The sequence below is a fragment of the Rhinoderma darwinii genome, chromosome 8 (genome assembly GCF_050947455.1).
Source record: "Rhinoderma darwinii isolate aRhiDar2 chromosome 8, aRhiDar2.hap1, whole genome shotgun sequence".
NCBI lineage: Eukaryota > Metazoa > Chordata > Amphibia > Anura > Rhinodermatidae > Rhinoderma > Rhinoderma darwinii.
Genome location: NC_134694.1, coordinates 63,632,986 through 63,659,339, shown reverse-complemented (window position 1 = coordinate 63,659,339; position 26,354 = coordinate 63,632,986). Strand labels below are relative to the sequence as shown.

Sequence of the window (26,354 nt, the reverse complement as noted above, 5' to 3'; positions counted from 1 at the left end):
CCAGGGTAGATGGCAGATCGCGAGCAGCCAGCTCGTCCTTGATCCCTGAAGACAGTCCCTGCCAGAATGTAGCCACCAAAGCCTCGTTCCAGGTCAATTCAGCAGCCAGGAAACGGAACTGAATGGCATACTCGCCCACGGAGAGGTCTCCCTGGTGTAGGATCAGCAAGGATGCAGCAGCCGAAGAAACTCTCCCAGGTTCCTCAAAGATCGAGCGGAAGGTCTGTAAGAAGCACTGCAAGTCCCGGGTCTCTGGTCCCTGATGTTCCCACAGAGGATTGGCCCATGCCAGGGCTTTGCCGGTAAGGAGAGAGATGATGAAGGCGATCCTGATGTCATCCGAACAGAAGGACCTGGCATGTAGTCTGAAATGGATCAGGCACTGATTCAAAAATCCCCTGCAGGACCTTGGATTTCCATCATAGTGTGGAGGTAGCGGCAAGAAACACAGGGGGTTGGTAGCTGTACAGACAGGAAGTGTAGCAGGTGGAACCGCAGGAACGGGTGCGGTGATGACTGTGGTTGGAGCAAGCAGCCGATGGGCTATGGCGTTCACCGACAGGAGGAGCTGGTCTTGTCGTGACTGGAGATCCTCCATCTCAGCCAGCTTGGCTTGTGTAGTCAACGTCTCAGGTTGACCAGCGGGGTCCATGGCCTGAGCGTACTGTCACGGATCGGGTTAGTGGACCCACTAGGCCATACCGCCGCAGCGGGGAGGCAGCTGGCCAAACAACAGGACACCCCAGAAATACAATATCCCGCACAAGGGTACCTGAATAGTCCAGATGGTGGCCGCAGCTCTGGCACAGATGAGATGGGTGCAGCAGATGGCGCCAAACGTGGCAGATGACACAGGAGCCGCAAGTTGCGCCAGACGTGGCGGATTCCTCCGGACGTGGCAGATAACACAGGACGTGACGGATTCCTCCGGACGTATCAGATTCCTCTGGACGTGGCAGATGACACAGGACGTGGCGGATTCCTCCAGACGTGGCAGATGACACAGGACGTGGCAGATTCCTTTGGACGTGGCAGATGACACAGGACGTGGCAGATTCCTCTGGATGTGGCAGATGACACAGGACGTGGCACGACTTGATACTAGGGCAAAGCACGGGAAACAGGAACGGGGAACAAGGTACGGGTAACAACAGGAACGGGAAACACTAAGGGACCATTTGCAAGACAGACTGGGAAAACTAACAACGCTCAGGCATCGAACTAGGGGGCTGGACCCCTCTTATAGCCCAGGGTACTCACGGGTCAAAGGTTGTTCAAGATGTCCGGTGCGCGCGCTGCCCCTTTAAGAGCGTGGACGAGCGTGCGCGCGCACCCTGTGGGCTCCGGCGGAAGTGAGTGGATGCAAGGCGTCTCCTGAGGAGGAGGCTGGGGCCAGCGCTTGCCGACTCGTGGCTGCGGCTGTCAGCGGGAGGCTGGATCTGACAGCCCGCAGCCACGGACATCACAACAATCAAGTTGATGGCAGATATGTTTCATTGAGGCTTCTTTTCTCAGTAATGTAAGCAGAGGCGTAGCTAGGTTCTCCTGCACCCGGGGCAAAGATTCAGTTTAGGGCCCCCCAGCCTCTTTCCCGACAGCTCTTTTCCCCTCGCCATGTTTGTTTTCTCTACCAATCAATGACGTGTCATTTCTTTTCCACATTTTTTTTAATGTAACTCAAGCATAAAAACATTTGTACATTTTACCAGAACCAAGCTCATTACATATATGCAGCACCAGAAAAAGCTCATTACATACAGTGAAGGAAATAAGTATTTGATCCCTTGCTGATTTTGTAAGTTTGCCCACTGTCAAAGACATGAACAGTCTAGAATTTTTAGGCTAGGTTAAATCTGTGCACAATGCAAATAAATATATAGAATTTTGACTATGTGATTTTCTGTTTTTTTTTTTTAAATATAATCTATCTCTCACTGGTAAAATTAACCTAGCCAAAAAATTCTAGACTGTTCATGTCTTTGACAGTGGGCAAACTTACAAAATCAGCAAGGGATCAAATACTTATTTCCTTCACTGTATATACAGCACCAGAATCAAGCTTAGTACACATATACAGCGCCAAAACCAAGCTCAGTACATAGATACAGTGCCATAAACTAAGCTCATTATATATACAGCACCAGAACCAAGCCCAGTACATGAATACAACACCAGAACAAAGCTCAGTACAAATACATTTCAGTACAGAGATCATTTGCAAAGTCAGGTTAGCAGCTTCTAGTATGACCTGAATAATGGTAATCATATACTGGGAGTTGCTTATACCCCAAAAAATAGTATCCTCCACCATCTGTAAAGATCATACAGTAATAATTAGGCTTAGTTCTCACCTGCGTCGTGGTTCTGTTCATGAGTTCCGTCAGACCTTTCCATCATGGGAACCCACGAACGGAAACCAAACGGAAACCATAGCTTTCCGTTACCATTTCAATGGTAACGCTTCCGTTGCTAATGGTTTCCGTTTGTCTCTGTTTCACAAGGTTTCAGTTTTATTGGCGGTATCAATAGAGTTGTCGACTGTATCCACCTGTAATCTATCACATCTAACTTAGATGTGATGTATTACAGGTGGATCCAGTGTGTCAGAGAAACACAGGACCCGCTGACACTGAACCCATCAGTCTCACAGACCTGACAAGTTCAGGATTCAGCGTAAGATACAGCTGCTCTGTATACAGGATACAGAGCAGCTGTATCTCAAAAAGTAAAAAGATTTTTTAATATTAAAAACGAATTATAAAGTTGCCCAAAACACATTGACTGACATTTTTAAAAAAAATCCCTTTCAAAGGTGTACATAACCTTTAATGCAAACAATCAGATCGTAACAACCATTGTTTCAGTAAAACACGCAGCACATGCAGTTTTACCAAAAGTCGGTGCAGTTTTTAAATGATTGTTAATATCTGCAAAAAACTCCATGGACATTAACAATCATTTAAAAACTGCGCTGACTCATGGGAATGCAGCATGTTGACGTGGTTTGCAGCTGCATCGTTGCAAGGCCTTATTTACACGAGCGTAGTTCACGTCCGTGATATGCGTGTGAAAATCACGCGCGTCGCACGGACCTATGTAAGGCAATGGGGACATTCAGACATTCCGTGTTTTTCACGCAGCAGACAACTCACGACATGTCCTATACTTGAGCGTTTTTTGCGCATCATGCACCCATTGAAGTCAATGGGTGCGTGAAAATCACGCGCAGCACACGGACGCACTTCTGTGTGCTGCGCCTGATTCGCACAACAGTAGATCATGAAATGAAGGGAAAAATAAAACCACCTCCTTCATTTCTTTTTCTAAACCTCAAAACCGCGTGTCATAAGGATGGCATATGCGCGAAAATCACGCAGCCACGCACCAAACACTGATGACACACAAAACTGCAACCCGCAAAAAACGTTGCATTTTTGCGCACGCAAAACTTACACGTTCGTTTGAATTTCGCCTAAGACAGCAGCTACTATATGTATATACTGTATGGGTATGTTCACACAGTTCAGATACGCTGTGTAAAAGCACTGCCCTGTGGTGCAGTTTTTCGGTCAGGAATGGCCGCTGCGGAAAAATGAGCAGAAAAAAAAATGGATACTTACCATGGCGACGCTTCCGTCCTACATCCTGTAGCCCTGGTGTTTCATCCCATGTGACCGCTGCAGCCTGCGATTGACTGCAGCAGTCACATGGGATGAAACGTCGTCCCAGGAGGCCGGCCCGGAAAAAGAAACAGAATTCTAGGTAAGTATAAGATTCTCAAAAAGTATCTCAAAAAGTAAAAAGATTTTTTAATATTAAAAACGAATTATAAAGTTGCCCAAAACACATTGACTGACATTTTAAAAAAAAATCCCTTTCAAAGGTGTACATAACCTTTAATGCAAACAATCAGATCGTAACAACCATTGTTTCAGTAAAACACGCAGCACATGCAGTTTTACCAAAAGTCGGTGCAGTTTTTAAATGATTGTTAATATCTGCAAAAAACTCCATGGACATTAACAATCATTTAAAAACTGCGCTGACTCATGGGAATGCAGCATGTTGACGTGGTTTGCAGCTGCATCGTTGCAAGGCCTTATTTACACGAGCGTAGTTCACGTCCGTGATATGCGTGTGAAAATCACGCGCGTCGCACGGACCTATGTAAGGCAATGGGGACATTCAGACATTCCGTGTTTTTCACGCAGCGGACAACTCACGACATGTCCTATACTTGAGCGTTTTTTGCGCATCATGCACCCATTGAAGTCAATGGGTGCGTGAAAATCACGCGCAGCACACGGACGCACTTCTGTGTGCTGCGCCTGATTCGCACAACAGTAGATCATGAAATGAAGGGAAAAATAAAACCACCTCCTTCATTTCTTTTTCTAAACCTCAAAACCGCGTGTCATAAGGATGGCATATGCGCGAAAATCACGCAGCCACGCACCAAACACTGATGACACACAAAACTGCAACCCGCAAAAAACGTTGCATTTTTGCGCACGCAAAACTTACACGTTCGTTTGAATTTCGCCTAAGACAGCAGCTACTATATGTATATACTGTATGGGTATGTTCACACAGTTCAGATACGCTGTGTAAAAGCACTGCCCTGTGGTGCAGTTTTTCGGTCAGGAATGGCCGCTGCGGAAAAATGAGCAGAAAAAAAAATGGATACTTACCATGGCGACGCTTCCGTCCTACATCCTGTAGCCCTGGTGTTTCATCCCATGTGACCGCTGCAGCCTGCGATTGACTGCAGCAGTCACATGGGATGAAACGTCGTCCCAGGAGGCCGGCCCGGAAAAAGAAACAGAATTCTAGGTAAGTATAAGATTAAAAATTTTCCTGAGTTGCGTTTTTTGCAGCGGAATCGCTGCATTTCCGCCGCAAAAAACACAATATCTGCTATTTGTTGCGAGTTTTACATCCCCATTGAATTAAATGGGGAAAACCCGAAACAAATAAGCAGCATTTATGCAAATACCATTAACATGCTGCGGATTAAAAAAACGGACCGCAGGTCAATTACTGAGCCTTTTTCCCGCTCATCGTGTGGGTGAGATTTGTTCAAATATCACCCACTCTGTTGCTACTGCATTTGGGCTTGTCCACACGTAACAGAATTGCTGCGTATTTAAATACGCAGCAAAATACAGTAGCAGCAATGTGGGTGATACTTATCAAATCTCATCCACACGCTGCGTACAATTTCTGACCAGAAATGTACCTGTGGTACGTATTTTTCGTACCGCAGCATGTAAATTCCTGCTGCGGAAAGTGGACTGAATTGCTGCGTTTTTCAGAAAGGTCACCATCCCCCAACATTGTGAAAAACGCAAAATACGCACCATTTTATGCAGCAAAAAACGGAAGGAATGGTGCTGTTTTTCCACAGCAGAATTTTTGCTAGATGCTGCAGAAATTTTCTGTAGCAATTCCAATACGTGTGGAGAAGCCCTTGTACTGCGGATTTAGGGTTTGTCCACACACACAACAGAATTTCTGCAGAAAATTTCTGTAGCAATTCCGTTGAAAGTCATAGGCACACATGAACACGTACACATCACACACTATATATACACATGAACACATCACACACTATATATACACATGTACACATCACACACTCTATATACACATGTACACATCACATGCACTATATATACACATGTACACATCACATACACTATATATACACATGTACACATCACATATACTATATATACACACAAACACAGCTGCGTAGCTATAGGGGTCACAGCGGTCGTAGTTGCGACCAGGCCCCTAAGCCTCGGCGGCCCATGGGCCCCCGTTGCCATACAGCATGCTTGTTAAATACATTTTCTGTGCCGTGAAGCCGGTACTTCCTGGTTACGGTCACATGGTACACTTAGTGTACCATGTGACCGTGTTGTCACGTGACACGTCTTCCAGCCAGTGCAGTGGAAGAGCTGGTGCGGAGGACTCCAGGTGAGCTGCAGAGAGTCTGTATTGTAATGTATTGTGTTGTATTGTGTTGTGTTGGCTTGTAATATATTGTGTCACCCCATTTAAAAAAAGTCACCCCTCAAAGTATTCAAAACAGCATTTAGAAAGTTTTTTTTAATCCTTTAGACGTTTCACAGTCATTAAAGCAAAGTAGAGGTGAAATTTACAAATTGCATTATTTTTTCTTGCAGAAATTAATTTTGAATCCATTTTTGTTGTAACACAAAGTTTTACCAGAGAAACGCAACTCCATATTTTTTGCCCAGGTTCTGCAGTTTTAGGAAATATCCCACATGGGGCCCTAGTGTGCTTAAAGACTGAAGCACAGGCCTCAGAAGCAAAGGAGCATCTAGTGGATTTTGGGTTTCCTTTTTATTAGAATATATTTTAGGCACCATGTTCGGTTTGAATGGCTCTTGCGGTGCCAAAATAGTGGAAATCCCCAAAAATTATTTGTAGCTAATTTTTTCCTATTTCCACAAGGACTAAAGGAGAAAAAGCACCACAACATTTGTAAAGCAATTTCTCCTGAGTAAATCAATACCACACATGTGGTCATAAACGGCTGTTTGGACACACAGCAAGGCTCAGAAGGGAAAAAGCGCCATTTGGCTTTTCGAGCTCAAATTTAGCAGGAATGGTTTGTGGAGGACATTTGCAAAGCCCCAGAGGGACCAAAATAGTGAAAATGCCCAAAAAGTGACTCCATTTAGGAAACTACACCCCTTGAGGTATTCATCTAGGGGTGTAGTGAGCATTTTGACCCCACAGGTGTTTCATAGAATTTATTAGAATTGGGAAGTGAAAATAAAAACAATCCTTCAATAAAACGTAACTTTAGCTCAACATTTTTCATTTTCTCAAAAAATAAAGGAAAAAAAACCCCCAACATTTGTAAAGCAACTTCTATGGAGTACGTAAATACCCAATATGTGGTCATAAACTGCTGTTTGGGAACACGGCAAGGATCAGAAGAGGAGGAGCGCCATTTGGCTTTTGGAGCACAGATTTTGCTGGATTGGTTTCTTCACACCATGTCGCATTTGCAAAGCTCCTGAGGGACCAAAACAGTGAAAACACCCAAAAAGTGACTCCATTGAGGAATTAATCTAGGGGTGTAGTAAGCCTTTTGACCCCATCGGTGTTTTCCCAATAATACGTAACTTTAGCTCAAAAAAGCACCACAACATTTGTAAAGCAATTTCTCCCGAGTATGGCAATACCTCATATGTGGTCATAAACTGCTTTTTGGGCACACGGCAGGGTTCAGAAGCGAAGGAGCGCCATTTCGCTTTTTGAGTGCAGATTTTTCTGGATTGTTCCTGGTCGCTATGTAGCATTTGCAAAGCCCCTGTGGGACCAAAACCGTGGAACCCCCCCCCCCAAGAAGTGACCCCATGTTGGAAACTACACCCCTCCAAGGTATTCACCTATGGGTGTAGTGAGGATGTTAACCCCGCAGGTGTTTTGCAGAAATTAGTGTGCAGAGTGAAAATGGGATTATTTTCCATACATATGCCAATATGTGGTGCCCAGCTTGTGCCACCATAACAAGACAGCTCTCTAATTATTATGCTGTGTTTCCCTGCTTTAGAATCACCCTACATGGGGCACTAGTCTTTTGCCTGGACATTCGACAGGGTTCAGTAGTGAAAGCATACCATGCAAAGTTGAGGCCTAATTTGGCAACTTACACAGTATTGGTTCACAATTGCAGAGGCTCTGATGTGAAATAATAAAAGAAACCCCTGAGAAATGACCCCATTTTGGAAACTGCACCCCTCAAGGCATTTATTAAGGGTTGTAGCGGACATTTTCACCTCACAGGTCTTTTCCATAAATGATTGCGCTGCGAATGGTGCAAAGTAAAAATTAAAATTTTTCCCCAGACATGCTATTTTAGTGGCAGATATGTCATGCCCAGCTTATACCACTGGAGACACACACCGCAAAAATTGTTAAAATGGTACTCCCGGGTATGACTATGCCATACATGTGGAAGTAAACTGCCGTTTGGGCACGCTGTAGGGCTCAAAACGGAGGGATCGCCATTTGGCTTCTGAAGAGTAGATTTTGCTTGGTAGTAGTTTTGTTTGGAGTTTTACTGGTATTTCAGTTTATAATGTGTGGGTACATGTAAGCTGGGCAGAGTACATCGGGGGCATAGTCAGATGGTATAATAATAGGGTAAAAAAAACAATAAAATTATCCATAGATGTGTGTTACGCTGTGAAGCAATCCTTCATGCACACACCAGTGTCACACTGATAAATGTCCTTCCTTATTCCCCTTTTGGTACACACTCTGCACCTTTGCAGTTTGGGGAATTTTGCTGGGAAGTGTTGTCCTGGCATAATGCGGGCACCCTCTCCTCCAGCAGATATGTTTGGGCCCTACCCTTCCGGGTTTCCTAATTTTAGGGTGTTGCTAAATCGCCTCTTGAAAGAGAAGAAATGTTTCCCTGGGCCTGCACAACCACATATTTTTATTTCCTGACTTATTGGAGCCTTAACTCATTTTATTTTTTAATAGACGTAGTAGTATGAGGGTTGTTTTTTTGCGGGATGAGCTCTAGGTATTATTGGTACCATTTTGGGGTACATGCGACTCTTTGATCACTTTTTTTATTCTATTTTTTTGGGAGGTAATGGGACAACCTTGCCTCCCAAAGGTTTTACAACTTTTTGCACAATAAAATTACTTTTGTAAAAATAATTTATTTTTTCTGTCGTCGTGTTGTGAGAACCATAACTTTAAAAAAAATGTTGTCGATGGAGCTGTATGAGGGCTTGTTTTTTGCGAGACGAGCTATAGTTTTTTTTAGGTAGATTTTTCAACTTATCATTAGGTAACCGGTATACCATTTCCTCAGTATCGATTTCGATAGCAAAGAAAGATAAGCAGGTCTTGGTTCCCTCAGTCTTTTGTGAAGATATGATCACTCCAGTCTTGCCCATCAAAAAATTAAATAAAATCTAACCACAAAAGACAAGTAGGAGAGCCAACAAACAAGAAATCCTCTAAATAATGAAGAATAGATGAAAAAGGAGTCTGACAGTCCATTCCAGTAGAGCTAAATATTTCAAAATAGGAACAGGAGATAGAACACCCCATTGGGAGGCAGATATTGACATAGTAATAACGGACAACCTAGCAAATGGAAACACTCTGGGGGAACCGTCAGCAATCAAAACGCAAATTCTATATCAGACTTAGCCAAAAATGCTCCTTTTCCTGCCTTTTTAATCAAAAAGACAGTCTTGTCAAAAGACATGTAGGAAACCGCAGTTTCCTCCTTATTAGACCACTATTATTGACCAAATTATTGACTTGAGATCTCCTTAGGAAAGGATAAATTGTGAATCCAACGATATTTCCTCTCCTTTTTCTTTGGAACCACACCAAAAGGGGAACCTCTCAAATTATGGAACGGTGGTTCCAGAAAGGGGCCGGCCGTTCTACCGTGTTCAATCTTTTTTCCTAATATTTACTCTCACTACAGACTCATTTTCGCAAATGGACTTGAGATTACCAGATAAAAAAAAAAGGTAGGACTGGAAACAAAAGGAATGAACAATCCTAACTCAAAACTGTCACTGAGCAGATTTGCCTCCCATTTCTTGGGATGGAGTACGAGCCACTGTCACTTCACGTGCACCGGTGTTGTCTGCTCCACATGGGCTGACTGCTTACATTTAAGGAAGCAGCAGATCGCCGAGTGTACTCCCCTGCAAATGGAGCATTCATGCCTAAAACTTGCAGGTAGTGTAGAAACGGCAGTGTTCATCATTAAACTGCCAGCATGCTCCATCGGAGCGGTTGGCCGGGGGACCAAGAAATCCCAGCATCCCACGGTTCCCAACTGTAAAGAAAGAGCAGGGCACTGAGACATCAATTGTATCCAATTATCGGTCGCCTTAGTGGCCCAACCAATAGTGGTGCACAAAGCTAAGCGATAAATTCTTCATCATAACGCCACTATGCCGAATCACAGTGCAGCTTGTAGGCACTAAAAATAGTATCCTAGTAAACAAAAAGCTCACCGAATCTTTTAGGAAATTGCTTGAAGACGACATGAGTCAGAACCGAAGGTCCTGACAACTCGAGCTCTTCGTTCTGAACTTTTTTTCGAAAACCCTTTATTTCTCGCTTGTTCTATGAAAACCAACGACCAATTTTTTACATACTCTTGCTTAACTATCTTCCTGGTATCTGCACACAAGTGAATACCAATCGACGCAACTTCACAAAATAAAGAGCCACGAAATGTCAAACCCATTAGATGTACAGACCGTTTAGGTGGAGGATTAGTCCCCCCAGGGGTAGCAACCTGTGGGGTAGCACAAGTGAAAGACTTTCAAATGTAGATTTAAAAAAAACTTTAAAGCAGAAATTAATTTAACATCTTTACTGGGTAAGGGCCAACCACTGTCAACTCACCAGAAGTCGCTGTCTCAGCTGGAGGCTCTGCAACCGTAGTCACCAACGTGTAGCTATCCTTCGACTGGGAGGCAAGCCGCTCATCGTCCTGTTTCCCAAGCAATGAAGGTGCATCCAACCATGGCTCTCTCTGGTTTTTAGCTTTTCAGCTAAAGGGGGGGATTCCCATCTGGAGGAAAAAAAGGTTCAATCTCCAGAGGCGACAAGCCTTCTTTACTATAATAACTGTGATTCTGTGGAATAGCCTACCATAGGAGCTGGTCACAGCAGGAACAGTAGATGGCTTCAAAAAAGGTTTAGATAATTTCTTAGAACAAAAAATTATCAGCGCCTATGTCAATGTATAGAATTCTTGTTTGAATGTTGATCCAGACAGATTGCCACTTGGGATCAGGAGGGAATTTTTACTTATTAGGAAAGATTGGTTAATGCCTTATGGTTAATTTTTATATTTATTTACTTAATTTAATGTTATTTTTTTAAACCTCCCTCTGGATCAATGTGTGTAAATCAAAATTCTATAATTTCTCCCATCCCTTCCCTTTCACCAAACTGCTACACTGAATTAACTCTTCACTATCTCCGCAGTCCCTGGCCCCTTTTATGCTACATTCACATGACCGTGAAAAAAATTGGCCACTAAAAACTGATCAACTTAGGCTACATTCACACGACCGTGAAAAACGGCTGTGTGACGGTCGTTTCTTGAACGGCTGCCACTCGGCAGTTTTCAGAACAATGATGTTCTGTGGGTGTATTCACATGGCCGTTTTTTTAAAGGCCCGTGAATATTGTCCATCAAAAAATAGGACATGTCTTATTTTTGGCCGTTTTCATGACCAGACGGCCCCATAGAAGTCAATGGGTCCGTTTTTAATGGCCGTCAATACATGTAACAACCGTTAAAAACGGATCTGTGACATGGGGATTCAAGAGGCAAGGGAACTATTGGCTCCCTTGCTGGCTATCGGAGGCACGATGACGCTGAATGCCCTACACACTCCAATGCAGCACCCTCTAGTTCAGGTGTGGTCTCTAGTCTTCACGGGTTCTGCAAAGGCGAGGCGATGACGTCATTGCGCCGCCTGTGCAGATCCCGTGAAGATGAGAGTTCACACGTGAAGACTAGCGACCACACCTGTAGAAGACGGTGATGCATTGGTGAGTGTGTAGGGCTGTGTGGCATAATCTACAGCGTGGCTGTGTGGCATAATCTACAGGGAGGCTGTGTGGCATAATCTAGAGGGAGGCTGTGTGGCATAATCTATAGGGAGGCTGTGTGGCATAATCTACAGGGAGGCTGTGTGGCATAATCTACAGGGAGGCTGTGTGGCATAATCTACAGGAAGGCTGTGTGGCATAATCTACAGGGGGCTGTGTGGCATAATCTACAGGCGGCTGTGTGGCATCATATACAGCGAGGCTGTGTGGCATCATATACAGGGGGCCGTGTAGTATCTACAGGAAGGCTGTGGCATATACAGGGAAGCTGTAAATAGTGTCTAGGTGAACATGTGACCTTCCTTCGGGTGTTTTCAGGGGGTTGGGACAAAAAATGTCTGACAAATTAAATACATCAGTTTTTTTAACGGCCATTAAAAAACGACAGACGGACTGGAAATGGATGACAATTTAGAGATACACTAATGCAAAATGATCCGGCTCCCGTAGAAGTCAATGGATCCGTTTGTATCAATCGTTAAAAACCGATCTGTGACATGGGGGTTTGAGGCAGTGGTACTATTGGTTCCCTTGCTGGCTATCGGTGGCACGATCACACATACTCACCGATGCAGCACCGTCCTCTTCAGGGGTGGTCTCTAGTCTCACGGGTTCTGCGAAGGTGACGAGATGACATCATCGCGCCGCCTTTGCAGAACCCGTGAAGATGAGAGGCCACATGTAAAGTAGTTGGCGCTGTATGGGTGAGTATGTAGGGATTTTGGTGGAATTATATGTCGGGTATTGTTGCGCTCACTACAAGGGTAGTGTGGTGCTAGTACAGGGGGCATTTTTGTCAACTGTAGTGAATTTTTCGGGACTGTCCTGAATATACAGGGACAGTCCTGGAAGATTTACTACAGGGAGGGGTGGTGCTTTCTCTGAGAGGTGTGTGTGTGTGTGTGTGTGTGTGTGTGTGTGTGTGTGTGTGTGTGTGTCTGTGGCATCTACAGGGGGGTCTGTGTGGCATCATCTTCAGGGGATCTGTGTGGCATCATATACAGGGGGTCTGTGAAACTATCATGACAATGACCTTCCTTTGAGTGTTTTCAGGGGGTTAGGACAAAAAAAGCCTGACAAATGAAATTCATCAGTTTTTTTTAACGGCCATGAAAAACTGATGCAAACCGGATGTCAAACGACCATTAAAAACAGATAGACGGACTGGAAATGGATGAAATTTTGGAGACACACTGATGCAAAATAGCCATGAAAAACTGACAGCTAATTAGTTTTTAATGCGTAAAACTCATGACATGTCCTATATTTGTGTGTTGTTCGCACATCATGCACCCATTGAAGTCAATGGGTGCGTGAAAATCACACGCAGCACACGGAAGCACTTCCGTGTGACGCGCGTGATTCACGCAACAGCAGTAAAAAGTATGAATGAAAACAGAAAAGCACCACGTGCTTTTCTTTTCACAAACATACAGAGTGTCATAATGATGGCGGCTGCGCGAAAATCACGCAGCCTCGCATCATACGCGGCTGACACACGAAGCTGTTAAGTACCTTTTGCGCACGCAAAACGCACACGCTCGTGTAAATCCGGCCTAAGGCTACATCCACACGACAGTGAAATAAAATGGCCATTAAAAATAAATCAACTGTCAGATTTTCATGGCCATTTTGCGTCAGTGTGTCTCCAAATTTTCATCCATTTCCAGTCCATCTGTCCGTATTTAAGACTACGTTCACACGATAGTGAAATAAAATGGCCATTAAAAACTGATCCACTGATAAATTTTCATCCATTTCCAGTCCATCTGTCCGTTTCTTTATTGGCCGTTTGTCATCCGTTTGCCAATTGTTTTTGATGGCCTTTAAAAAAAAAAAAAGGATGGATTTCATTTGGCAGTTTTTTTTGTCCCAACCCCCTGAAAACACCACAGTGCCTATGCAGATAGTGCCGCAATGTCCCAGTAGATAGTACCACAGTGCCCACTGTAGATAGTGACACAGTGTCCACATATATAGTGCCCACATAGTACCACAGTGCCCACATATAAAGTGACATAGTGGCCACATATTGCTACAGTGCCCATTGTAGATAGTGCCAGTGTCCCCTGTAGATAGTGCCACTGTGCCCATGTAGGTAGCGCTAGTGTACCCTGTAGATAGCACACCCTCTGTAGATAGCACACCCTTCGTAGATGCCACCCCCTCCCCTGTAGATAGTTCCACTGTAGGAGTGGAATGGATACTGATGGTGGGGGGCTTCTCCAAGAGCCAAATCCCGTGCCAGGGCGGGCCTGGGATTCTGCTTCAGAAGTAATACCTTGACGTCACTGTCCATATATGGATAGTGACACCGGGGGATTCTCCTGGAGTGGAATCCCCTGCCATAGCGGGGTCTGGCCGCCGGGGATTCCACTCCTACAGTAAGCCACAGTGGTGCTATCTTCAGGCAGGGGAGTGCTGTCTACATGGGGGTGCTATCTACAAGACAGAAGTCCCTGACCAGACTCTTGTGATGCTCTGGTTGGGGATTCCATTGTTGAAATCCCTGACTTCACTGTCCTTATATGGACAAGAGCTAGTAATGTCAAGGGCTTCCCTGGGCTCAACGCTCAAAGTAGCGCTATGTGCAGGGAGTCCCCGCCCAGGCTCAGTTTTTACCAGCCGTTACAAGGATTATTTCCTAAAAAAGTGTCCGGTAAAAACTGATCCATTGACTTCTGTGGAAGTCACATGGCCGTTTTTCACTATCGTGTGAATGTAGCCTAATGGCTGTTTGTTATCCGTTTTTCATGGCCGTTTTAAAAATGGATAGATTTAATTTGTCAGGATGTTTTTTTTTTCTTGTCCTAACCCCTGTAAACCCCACAGTGCCCATGTAGATAGTGCCGCAATGCCCCTGTAATGCCAATGCTCACATAGTACCACATAGTGCCACAGTGCCCACATATAAAGTGCCTGTGCCCATATAGTGCCAAAGTACCCATGTAGATAGTGCCACACAGTGCCTATGTAGATAGCGTCAGTGTACCCTGTAGATAGTGCCACAGTGCCCATGTAGATAGTGCCATACACCTCCTGTAGATAGTGGTACACATACGCCACCCTGTAGATAGTGCCATTGGGGCTCTCTCTAGGAGCGGAGTCCCCAGTCAAAGCATCCGCCACTTTCTGGCTGGGTATTCCGCTCCATGAGTAGCCCCTGATGTCACTGTCCATATTTAGATAGTGACGCCAGGAGCTTCTCCTGGAGTGGAATCCCCTACCAGAAGGTCGGCAACACTCTGGACGGGGATTCCATAAAGGAGGAGCCCATGTATGGACAGTGACATCAAGGGCTTTCCCAAGACAGGAGTCCCCAGCTAAAGAGCTTGCAATGTTTTGTCTGGGGACTCCATAGTTGAAATCTGTTACATTACTGTCCATATATAATGACTGTGACCTCAAGGGCTTCCCCGGGCTTCAGCGCTTAAAAGTAGTGCTGTGCCCAGGGAGTTAAAAACTGATTCGTTGACTTCTATGCAAGCCGTCAGACCGTGAAAACAGCCAAAAAAAAAAACATATTCTATATTTTGACGGCCAGTATTCAGGGGCTGTTTAAAAAACAGCATTGTGAATACACCCATAGAACCTCATCGTTCTGAAAACCGCCGTTTGACGGCCGTTAAAAAAACGGCCATCAGACGACCATTTTTCACTGTCGTGTGAATGTAGCTTTATACAGTTCGGGGCCTGCTAATCTTCCTGTTGCATTCACAATGTATGAGTTTACTAGGTATAAACATTATGGTGTGATGCTGACAGTTAATAGTTAATCACAATTTTGCTTTTGTAATAAATAAAAATAAACTATTGAAATGGAACAGTAAAGCATGCTACTGAAAATTTTTATTTTAATCCACAGACCAAAAACTATGCTGAAGCATTACAATGGTACAACTATTCTCTTAGCTTTTATGATGCAAACCAGAGTGATCCCAACCTTGCTAAACTGTTGAGGAATCGGGCCTCCTGTTTTCTATACCTCAATGAGCTATCTAAGGTCAGGAAATCAATGCACAATGTTTTTTTCAAACTGCCATGGTTTGATCCATAAAATTTTATATTTTTTAAATATTTTGCCTATTGCCCAGTTTAGATTTTGAAGGAAATATTTTAAAAAAAATATATTTATTATCATGCTCAACTGAACAATTAATGCATTTAAGTCAATACTTTGCTAGTTTATTCTATTTTTTTGCATGTTTCTGCAAATTATATATAAAAAAAAAACAACTTATTTAATTTGCTTTAAGAAGGCTTTGTTTTGCTCTGGGAGTTGTCACAAAACATACACAGTGTTCTTGGTTCTAATTTTACGATGTGACGATTTTGGGTCTGTTACTTGCATATCATATGTTTTGTGAATGTATTCGATACTGTATGAAGGAAATATGCCTAAGCATACCAATGTCTTTCCTATGAGTAATGCCGTTAGTACTGATATGTATGTTTTCAGAGCTGTGCTTTTGGCTTGTTTTCTTTTGTATATGAAAAACTCTACAATAAAAATCTAGATTATGAAAAAAAAAAAAAGAAGGCTTTGTTCACATCTGCTTTGGAGGCTGCATTGTAGATTCCATCATATTTGACAGGAAAAATAGTACTGCAAGCAATGCTATTTTTCCAGTCATAACAATTGACATCACGGCACAACCCGACGGACCCCATTATAAGTCAAAGTGGTCCATCAGGGGCAAGTAGTTTCCGTCCATACAATGGCTCACATACTGTGTCCTGGTTTCCGTTAAATACATAAACCATGACACAGATGTAACCTAAGCCTTAATCCTTTCATGACTGGGGGTGTTTTGGGCCTTAATGAACAGAGCAAAATGTTATCTTTGGAATGATGCATTCTTTGGCTGGATTCAAACGCAGCGCTTTGCTCAATTTTTGTACGTTTTTGATGGCGCTTTTCTCAAAGTTTTTTTATAATTTTTTTTTTTTAGTGCCGCCATATGTTGCATTAAAGTTTATAGTAAAATATCACATTACTACACACAACTGCGTTTTGGTTTGTCGCGTTTCTGAAGTTATTTTGTGGTCGGTGGCATTTTATTCCAAACACAGCATATTCTGGGTATAGTGTTTTCTCAGGCGTTTTTACCATAGGCTTCTTTTTCAGACTTAAAAACGCCAGAAAAAAAGCATGTGCTAAATAACACCAAATCAAAAATGACACTTAAAACGCCTTAAAAACTGCATGTTACATTTTAATAACGCTAGCATTTTCAAGAAGAGTTTTTTGATGCAGTTTAAATTGCCATAAAAAATGTGCATATGTAAAGGAGGCCGAAAGGTGAATTTTTTATTTTTTTTGTTTATTACTCTACCCCAACATTTTTTGTTTCTTGTTTTTGTGGGACACATAGGGCTTTCTTTTAATTTAAACTTGGAGCCGACATCCATTAATATTGAAGGTCTTTTTTTAGGAAAAAAACACTGTTTTCCCAATTTTTTCATGCTATATTTTAAGGTGGTTTGTTCAATGAATAATTTTTACCCCAAATAATAATCCTCTTATTCTCCTGGAAATAGCGATGTAAAATATGTGTATATTGTGTAATGTATGACATCGCTATAGCGCAGAGAACAAAAATCATATTTCTGTTTTAAATATTTCCCTCCCTTAGCTTTAGATAAAGCATCTGTACATAGATAATTATTATCTAAGTACAGCGATTTTATAGTAAAGGCGCAAAAGTAGACCAGGCTGGCAACAAAGAACAGACTAAAATTGGTAGCTGGGGGTAATTATTTTATGTTTGGCGTAGCCTACATTCTGCCTGACAGGAACATATTCATGCCTAAGCAACAGAATGACATAAACACAAAAGTTTGAACAGCACATTCCAACAAAATGAAGCAACATTTTTTTTTTTTTCTATAGGGTCACAGGTTAGCAGGGAAGACATTGTGTGTTCCCTGTGGCGACTTCCGCATTCAAGAATACAGTGCACAATATGAGCGCTGGTTTTAGGGTTTCTTGTGACCGGGAATTGAATATTTCAGTTCCCTATCACAATACAGGATCGGGCTGTCAGTGTGATAGACCGATTCTGCTGATTGCAGTTGTCATGGAAATCAATGGCTCAAAATATATTAAACTGAAATTTATACGAGTCCAAACAGACTCTCAGGCCAGGCCCCATTATTCAGTATCCTAATTAGGATATTTCACCGATATATATCGAGAGAGGAGAAGAAAACACACAGATGCTGCTGATATGCTCAAAATACTCCTCTGAAGGTTTATTTCCAAGCTCAAACTGTAATACTGAAATTCAGAAGGGGTGTAGGCTTGAGGTTAACCAATCAGAGACAATGTGACAATATTTGTTATTCAGTACAAAGCATACAATAAAATACATCCCAGATACATCATTATAATTCTTCACACATTAGGTTTGCCGGTGGCCTTATCTCTCTTGGGCAGAATGTTCCCATGGAGATGGGGGAGACTCTCTTCACACACATATTATGGCCCTCCCTTCTCACTCCCTGTTCCTTCTTTGCAAGCTTCGCATGGGAACCAAGGTCAAAGATAAAACATACGAAATCAACATTACTTGTATTAAAGGAACAATGACTTTCCTATTCACTACAAAAGAACCAAGATGGGAACTCCGGAATAAGATGGCTGCTGCACGAAACTAAATCATTTAAACATTATCATAATCACTTTCACATAATACATATCTTAGTAATTCGGCATCCTGCTTGATAATTCATAATGTAATTTCATACAGAGAATATAAGCAAATAAACCATCCTTCACAAACCCCCCTTTTTCTCATATTAAATTACAGATATCAATAGGGCCACAACTAATATGATGCCATCACCAATGTCCGGCTTGGGTATGGGGTCCCATCAGTGTATTGACAAGTCCTGTACATTATCGTCCTCTTCTTCTCCTGTCTTCTGATTAAAACACTTGATACTGCTGACGGATTCACTCAGGTCTTTGGTCTTTACTTTGAACTTTGCTGATGTCATCAGGACTTGGTTAGGTCCTTCTCATCTGTCCGACACCGTCTCTTTTAGTATACGTCACCGGACTGTACATAGCACCTCATGCTGTGAGCCTGGGGTGAGATCTCACGTAGGCGGATTAGTGGAGTTTTATTGTGACTACCACAAACCCTCCGCATCTGTCCTCTTCCTCCAGTAAGTTACTTGTCTGGACGGCTGCTTGGAATTGTGACATTGCCGTCAGTTCATTATATACGCGTTGTACTGGCTCCGGCTGCGCCTGCCGCATCTCAGTGATGGAATTCATCGTGTTAAAAGTCTTTTAGTTAATATTTACTGGCACTTGCTGGGGACCCCCAACCATTGTCAATTGTTAAAATAAATACTAATCTGGTGATAACATCTACGTAATATAAAAGTTGTTCTAAGTATATACAATAACAATGTCAGGCCCTTAAACTAAAAACAAACAACTTTATATAAGAAAAACTTCTCTGTTCCAATGGACATGGCATCTAGAAGATGTGTGATTACTGGGTACATTTCATTTGCACTTGGTGTCACACTTTCCAGCAGGATTTGTACCTTGATCTGAGCTGATTGCCTGGAACATCTCCAACTCACAAAAATATACACAGATTCCACATGTTTATCTGACAAATGTCGCAAACCAATTTGTCTTACTCTAATTTGTATTGCATGGGAAGGCCTCTCAAGGTCGGTTCTCTTTGTGGGAGGCGGGTATGATAAGGTTGGCACCGGTCTGCCAGGACTGTTCTGTAGGCAAATCAAACAGCTCTAACAGAATTTAGCAGCGACAGCTGTAAAGCCTGGGACATACCAATTAGATCTTACCAAATCAATCCTTGCAGTCTTGGGGCATATGTGAGGTCACGCTATCAATAAAAGTACTATCAAGAGTGCCTTGGGTGCTACCGGTTCACCTTCCCTTATCCGTCCACATTCTGTTAGAATCTGGTTCTCACGCCTTCTGCTACCAGTTGAACTCTTCCTGTGGAGAACAAGCTTTTTCATTGTATAAACATTAATTGATCTTAATCAAATAATTAATTTGAAGAAAAACATTAACAAATAACATCTTTGCATCAAACGTTCACATTGAGCAATAACTAGAAGTGATACATGCAAACTCATTTTTCTTCTTTATATATATATATATATATATATATATATACACACATACACTGCACAAAATTTTCCTTTCACAATAACAACAACAAAAAATAAATAAATAAAAATGTTTTCAAATGGGAATATTCCACTTCTGTACCTTTTATCTGACGCATGCCTCCAATAGTCCAATGCTAAGGTTGATCCAGAACTTTACATAAAACTTAACCTCAGTATTTAATATTCCCACAACACTTCTTGAATACAGTTATTAAACAAACCAACTTTGGGATAACATCTGGAGAACTGCTGACATCTTATCATTGTACAAACACCAGTTCAATACTTGGGATAAAAACTATTCCCCTGAAGATACCGGCCGGGATTCAGGCCCCCTGAGAACAGGTCTACACACACGAGCCCATTTTCATACACTTCTACCTCGGGTAGTTGTATGTTCTGCAGTCGCTGGGACGGGTAATCTGGCCGGGCTGCTCTTTTCACAGGTACCTTTGCTGTTTTACCTATGTCATGCCGTGCGCACATCATGCAGGCTGCTACAAACCTAGCGGTGGCATTATTGTATCCAAGGACAAGCCAATTTACTGATACCTGGCTGCACATACTCTTGTTGTCAGTTCTGTCTTCTCTTGCTCTCTCAATTGGCTTACCAGATGATCCAATAAAATTCCTACTACCAATGGGCCCATAATTGTGGGCGATGCCAAAAGCGTACCTAGAGTCAGTGTAAATGTCGGCCGTCTTACCTTCTGCCAGGTTACAGCCTCAGCGAGCACCTCCAGCTCCGTTCCTTGAGATGAACAAGAAGGTGAGAGCGGTTTCCGGATAATTTACCTTGTGCCTCGTATCCTGTCTTGTACATACTGTATATGATGAAGTATCTCTACATTACAAATTTAGATTGGAAACCCATGTCACATATAGATAGAACATTTCAAAAGGGTGGAGTTTTATTTTTCCACATTCATCTGATAATCCAGAACACTTGTAAATCCCACCCCCACCAGGTCCTGTAAATACCTGATTAATACAAAAACAAACAAACTATGTTACTGAAATCTGGCATAAAATAAACAATGTTCAGACAATTTTTTTTTTGTTTTGCCTTCTCCCCCATCTAAATCTGTAAATACTCATCTGTGGGTGACGTCTCCTCGCCTCCTGTGTAAATTTGCTGGAGGGGGATGGTCTTTTACACAATACCTCATATTGGGTGGAGACCACAGCACAGCATACCCAGTGCTATATTCACCGTTCTGGAAGGATCTGGAACCATCTATACAGAAATACCTAAAAATGTAGGTTACTGTCATACATATTTAATCTGGATTACTCATTGGGGTCTCATACACATTTTGTAGAACTCCTAGAACCAAATTCATTAATTCAAAACAAAATAAAACACAAAACAAAACTACCTGATCAGTCCCATCACTACTCCCTCCTATTTGGACTCTGCGAAATAAATGTATCAGAGTTCAAAACTACATATCTCAACATAATAAAGTTGGGCACTCTATCTGAGGGGCACTAGTTTAACCCCCTGTAATACACAACAGCCTGGAACAAAAATGACTTTCTCCTGACAAAAATAAATTTTATCTTTAAAATTACTTGCAATCATTTACCTATAAAACATCTCACATTTTCAAAAATAACATTTAGGCTGCACTATAGCACGTGACTCATGTGTGAAAGCAAAAACAAAACAATTGTAATTAGTTATTCAATAACACAGAAAATAATATATCTGGTAATATTAATTACTGCAAACCAATAACCTATATATACGAATAGGGAACAGTGGGGGCACATACATTTTCAAGAGCCCGTGTCTCACAATATCTGTATTTTAATTTAATTGAATCAACATCAAAACATTCCAACATTAAATCTTATCGCATCATAACACATAAATGTGCTGTGTAACTTTTATCTTTTTACAGACAGATCCAGCTTGGTGTAGTTACAGACGACAGCGGGTGCGCAAAAATAAGACACATTCCATTAAGGAGTGGAACTGATTTTAACCCCATACACAAAATACAAAAATTTTTAGACATTACTGCTGTTAAAGATAAGAACATACAATATATTGTATACTGCTTTATTGTGGCCACTAGTTTCAAACTTCACACATGTTACATTACACACATGTCTCACACATCACACAGATGTCACATCGCACCCATTCACATTACACTCCCCCCGTTCTGACCCACATTAGTCACTGCAATGTATCCGGCTGCTCCGTTTTCTTCACTTTTCCAATAAAAAATTTACACCTGTATTTAAATTGTTCTTTCTCACATCAACTTACTTGTAACCACCTGTAATCACCTACTTTGTCCTTTTAACTTCTCAACTTTCCACAAACCATTCTATTTATCACATGCAAAAATCCATCTTACAGCTGCCAGGCTCTTCAAAAATTGTTTTACAGTGTGTTATTTTGCCTTCACATACTTTACAATTAAAGCCCCAGCTCCTTTTGCTCATTCTACTATAATGATGGCCGGGACCCGTGCCCCAAAGCATTTTTGTCTCACTTCCTCCTGACCCCATGGTCGAAGAGCAGTAGGGCGATTTCCGGTAAATAGCCCACCTCACATGTGAGTTACGACTTCTCTCCGCCATGCGCTACGTCACTGCATTCCAAAGGGGGAGGTTTTACACTTCTCACAATTTTTTCTGGTTAACAATGTAATTGCTTGAAAAAATTCTCTCATGTCTTTCATATCAACAGTTTAAGATCACGTACACACCTGCAATCCTTCATCACACAAAAAGCTTCAACATACCTTTTTGGATCCATCTTTCAACCCACTGCTGAATAAGGGGCCACGTCCAAAAGATGTGACGTCTGACAGCTAGATTCCAAGGCTTACGCAATACATGTGTAAATGGTGTAAGAATAAGCTCCTTACCTACCGCGGTTTTTTTGTAATTCACAGATGCAATGCCAGACCTCTCCAGTGACAGCTTATCAGACGTGCAATCTCCCAGGTTTTATCGGCACCATTACTGTCGTGGAAATCAATGGCTCAAAATATATTAGACTGAAATTTATATGAGTCCAAACAGACTCTCAGACCAGGCCCCATTATTCAGTATCCTAATTAGGATATTTCACCGATATATATCGAGAGAGGAGAAGAAAACACACAGACGCTGCTGATATGCTCAAAATACTAATCTGAAGGTTTATTTCCAAGCTCAAACTGTAATACTGAAATTCAGAAGGGTGTAGGCTTGAGGTTAACCAATCAGAGACAATGTGACAATATTTGTTATTCAGTACAAAGCATACAATAAAATACATCCCAGATACATCATTATAATTCTTCACACATTAGGTTTGCAGGTGGCCTTATCTCTATTGGGCAGAATGTTCCCGTGCAGATGGGGGAGACTCTCTTCACACACATATTTTGGCCCTCCCTTCTCACTCCCTGTTCCTTCTTTGCAAGCTTCGCATGGGAACCAAGGTCAAAGATAAAACATACGAAATCAACATTACTTGTATTAAAGGAACAATGACTTTCCTATTCACTACAAAAGAACCAAGATGGGAACCCCAGACAAGATGGCTGCTGCATGAAACTAAATCATTTAAACATTATCATAATCACTTTCATATAATATATATCTTAGTAATTCGGCATCCTGCTTGATAATTCATAATGTAATTTCATACAGAGAATATAAGCAAATAAACCATCCTTCACACAGTGTTTAGTGCCATCAAAGACCGCACTGAAATTAACAAGCTGCAGGCACAAGGACCAGTCCCTTAGCCCATTAATTTATGTGGTGTGGGCAGGAAGGGGTTAATGAGATCACTGATCAACAATATTTCTGCAGTTTAAAAGAAAAACATTAGTAAATTTAAAAAAACTAGAGCTACGTTCTGTAAAGTCACTCCGTTATTTATTTATTTGCAGGCAAAGGAGGCAGTAATTGCAGCAGAGAAGTGTGACATAGACAGCATACTTACTCATTTTATCTTATATAAAATTGCAATTAAAGAAAATTGTCTCTTAGATGGTAAGTAGTTGTTATATGTGTTGTGATTGTATGTCCAATGCATGCAGAAGGCAACAGTAATTCCAGTAAGTAAAAATATTTATTTTAGTTGCATATCAATGATTAGACAAGGAGACAGCCAGGGCCGCCATCAGGGGGGTATTAGGGGTACTTCTGTAAGGGGCCGCGTCGCAAAACTCGTCAAAAACGGCCCGAAAATGCCTCCCATTGATTTCAATGCGAGGCGTCGGCGTCTTTTTCCCGTGAGCAGTAAAAGGGGGGCCCAAAAAATTTAGCTGTATGGGTCCCTGAAATTCCTGATGGCGGCCCTGGAGACATCACTTCCCATGGATATCAGCTTTAATCACCCGTGGTGATTAAAGCTGATATCCATTGGAAGTGCTGTCTCCTTGTCTATTCTTGTCTACCTGGTATTGAGGACCGTGGACCAGGTCCTGTTGAGGCCTGCACCCATCTGTGGTCCAGGCTGTGGTATTTCTTATTTTGCACATCAATGATTGACATTTCAGCCCCAAATGTTACCTTCTTTTTTTTTTTTTTTTTAAGCTCAAGGATATGCAATTTTAATGAATACAGACCAATTGTAATGCAAAAAAAAGTAAAGCAAGTAATTTAACATCACGTATGGGCATAAACATAAAACATTAGTTAAAACCTTTATTAAATTATATTACGTAGTGTGTACATAAAAAAATACAAGTGCATCACAAAATTATAAATTAAATAACTGCTGATTGTCACGAAGGGTCTGTGGACCCACTGAGCCGTACCGCCTTGGCTGTAAGGCAGCTGGCCAACAGGGCACAGTTGAAAGTCTATAGTTCGTATAGGTACCTGTTGCAGTTCAGACAGCAGCAGGGCAGGCTCGGCTAGGACTAGGTAGCAGGTTGACGTCAGGCGACGAGGAGCAGGTCAGACGTGGAATACAGCACGACACGACTTTGGTACAGCACAGTGCTCGACCAGTATGGTATGCAATAGCGGATCATCATATGGGCGTTTCGGGCGGCCGCCCGGGGCCCGAGACACTCAGGGGGCCTGAGACACTCAGGGGGCCCATTGCTGCCCGAACTGCACATAATCGTAAAAACTATGCAGCGCTAACTCACTGCAGAGAGACGGTGAAGGCAGAACAATTCGGGGCGAGCTTAGCCGGGATAGTGAAAGTTACCTCTCTAAATAAATGTGCTCCGAATTGAAGGCTAAAGGACCTTTGATGACGTCGTGCCCATGTGACCCCCGCCCACCAATCTGGTCCGTCTATCACAGTGAATGAGCAGAATATCTGCAGGGAAGAAGGCCCGCCCACCAGTCAAGTTTTTACACAGCGCTCCAGGCTGGTGAGTACTTTTCCAAACCCCCATCCCTTCATCACTCACTCCCTCCATCTGTTCATCCCTCCCTTCATTCTTCCATAACTCACTCCCTCCCTTCATCACTGCTGTGTGTGATGCTATCTACAGGGGAATGTGTGTGTAACGCTATATACAGGGGGATATGTGTGTGATGCTATATACAGGGGGATATGTGTGTGATGCTATATACAGGGGGATGTGTGTGATGCTATATACAGGGGGATATGTGTGTGATGCTATATACAGGGGGATGTGTGTGTGATGCTATCTACAGGGGGATGTGTGTGTAACGCTATATACAGGGGGATATGTGTGTGATGCTATATACAGGGGGATATGTGTGTGATGCTATATACAGGGGGATGTGTGTGATGCTATATACAGGGGGATATGTGTGTGATGCTATATACAGGGGGATGTGTGTGTAACGCTATATACAGGGGGATATGTGTGTTATGCTATATACAGGGGGATGTGTGTGTGATGCTATATACAGGGGGATATGTGTGTGATGCTATATACAGGGGGATGTGTGTGTGATGCTATATACAGGGGGATGTGTGTGATGCTATATACAGGGGGATGTGTGTGTGATGCTATATACAGGGGGATGTGTGTGTGATGCTATATACAGGGGGATGTGTGTGTGATGCTATATACAGGGGGATATGTGTGTTATGCTATATACAGGGGGATATGTGTGTGTGATGCTATATACAGGGGCATATGTGTGTGATGCTAAATACAGGGGGATGTGTGTGTGATGCTATATACAGGGGGATATGTGTGTGATGCTATATACAGGGGGATATGTGTGTGATGCTATATACAGGGGGATATGTGTGTGATGCTATATACAGGGGGATATATGTGTGATGCTATATACAGGGGGATATGTGTGTGATGCTATATACAGGGGGATATGTGTGTGACGCTATATACAGGGGGATGTGTGTGATGCTATATACAGGGGGATGTGTGTGATGCTATATACAGGGGGATATATGTGTGATGCTATATACAGGGGGATATGTGTGTGATGCTATATACAGGGGGATATGTGTGTGACGCTATATACAGGGGGATGTGTGTGACGCTATATACAGGGGGATGTGTGTGACGCTATATACAGGGGGATTTGTGTGACGCTATATACAGGGG

General features: G+C 42.5%; 1 protein-coding gene across 2 annotated transcripts in view; it reads left to right on the top strand.

The window, feature by feature from the left end:
• The window catches only part of TEX11 (testis expressed 11), a 963,534-nt gene that overhangs the window by 551,020 nt on the left and 386,160 nt on the right, over positions 1–26,354 (top strand). For both annotated transcript variants that reach the window (XM_075835681.1, XM_075835680.1), the window contains exons 16-17: positions 15,527–15,664; positions 23,736–23,838. In XM_075835681.1, the coding sequence (XP_075691796.1) occupies positions 15,527–15,664; positions 23,736–23,838 (241 nt within the window). The remainder of the gene's footprint in view (positions 1–15,526; positions 15,665–23,735; positions 23,839–26,354) is intronic.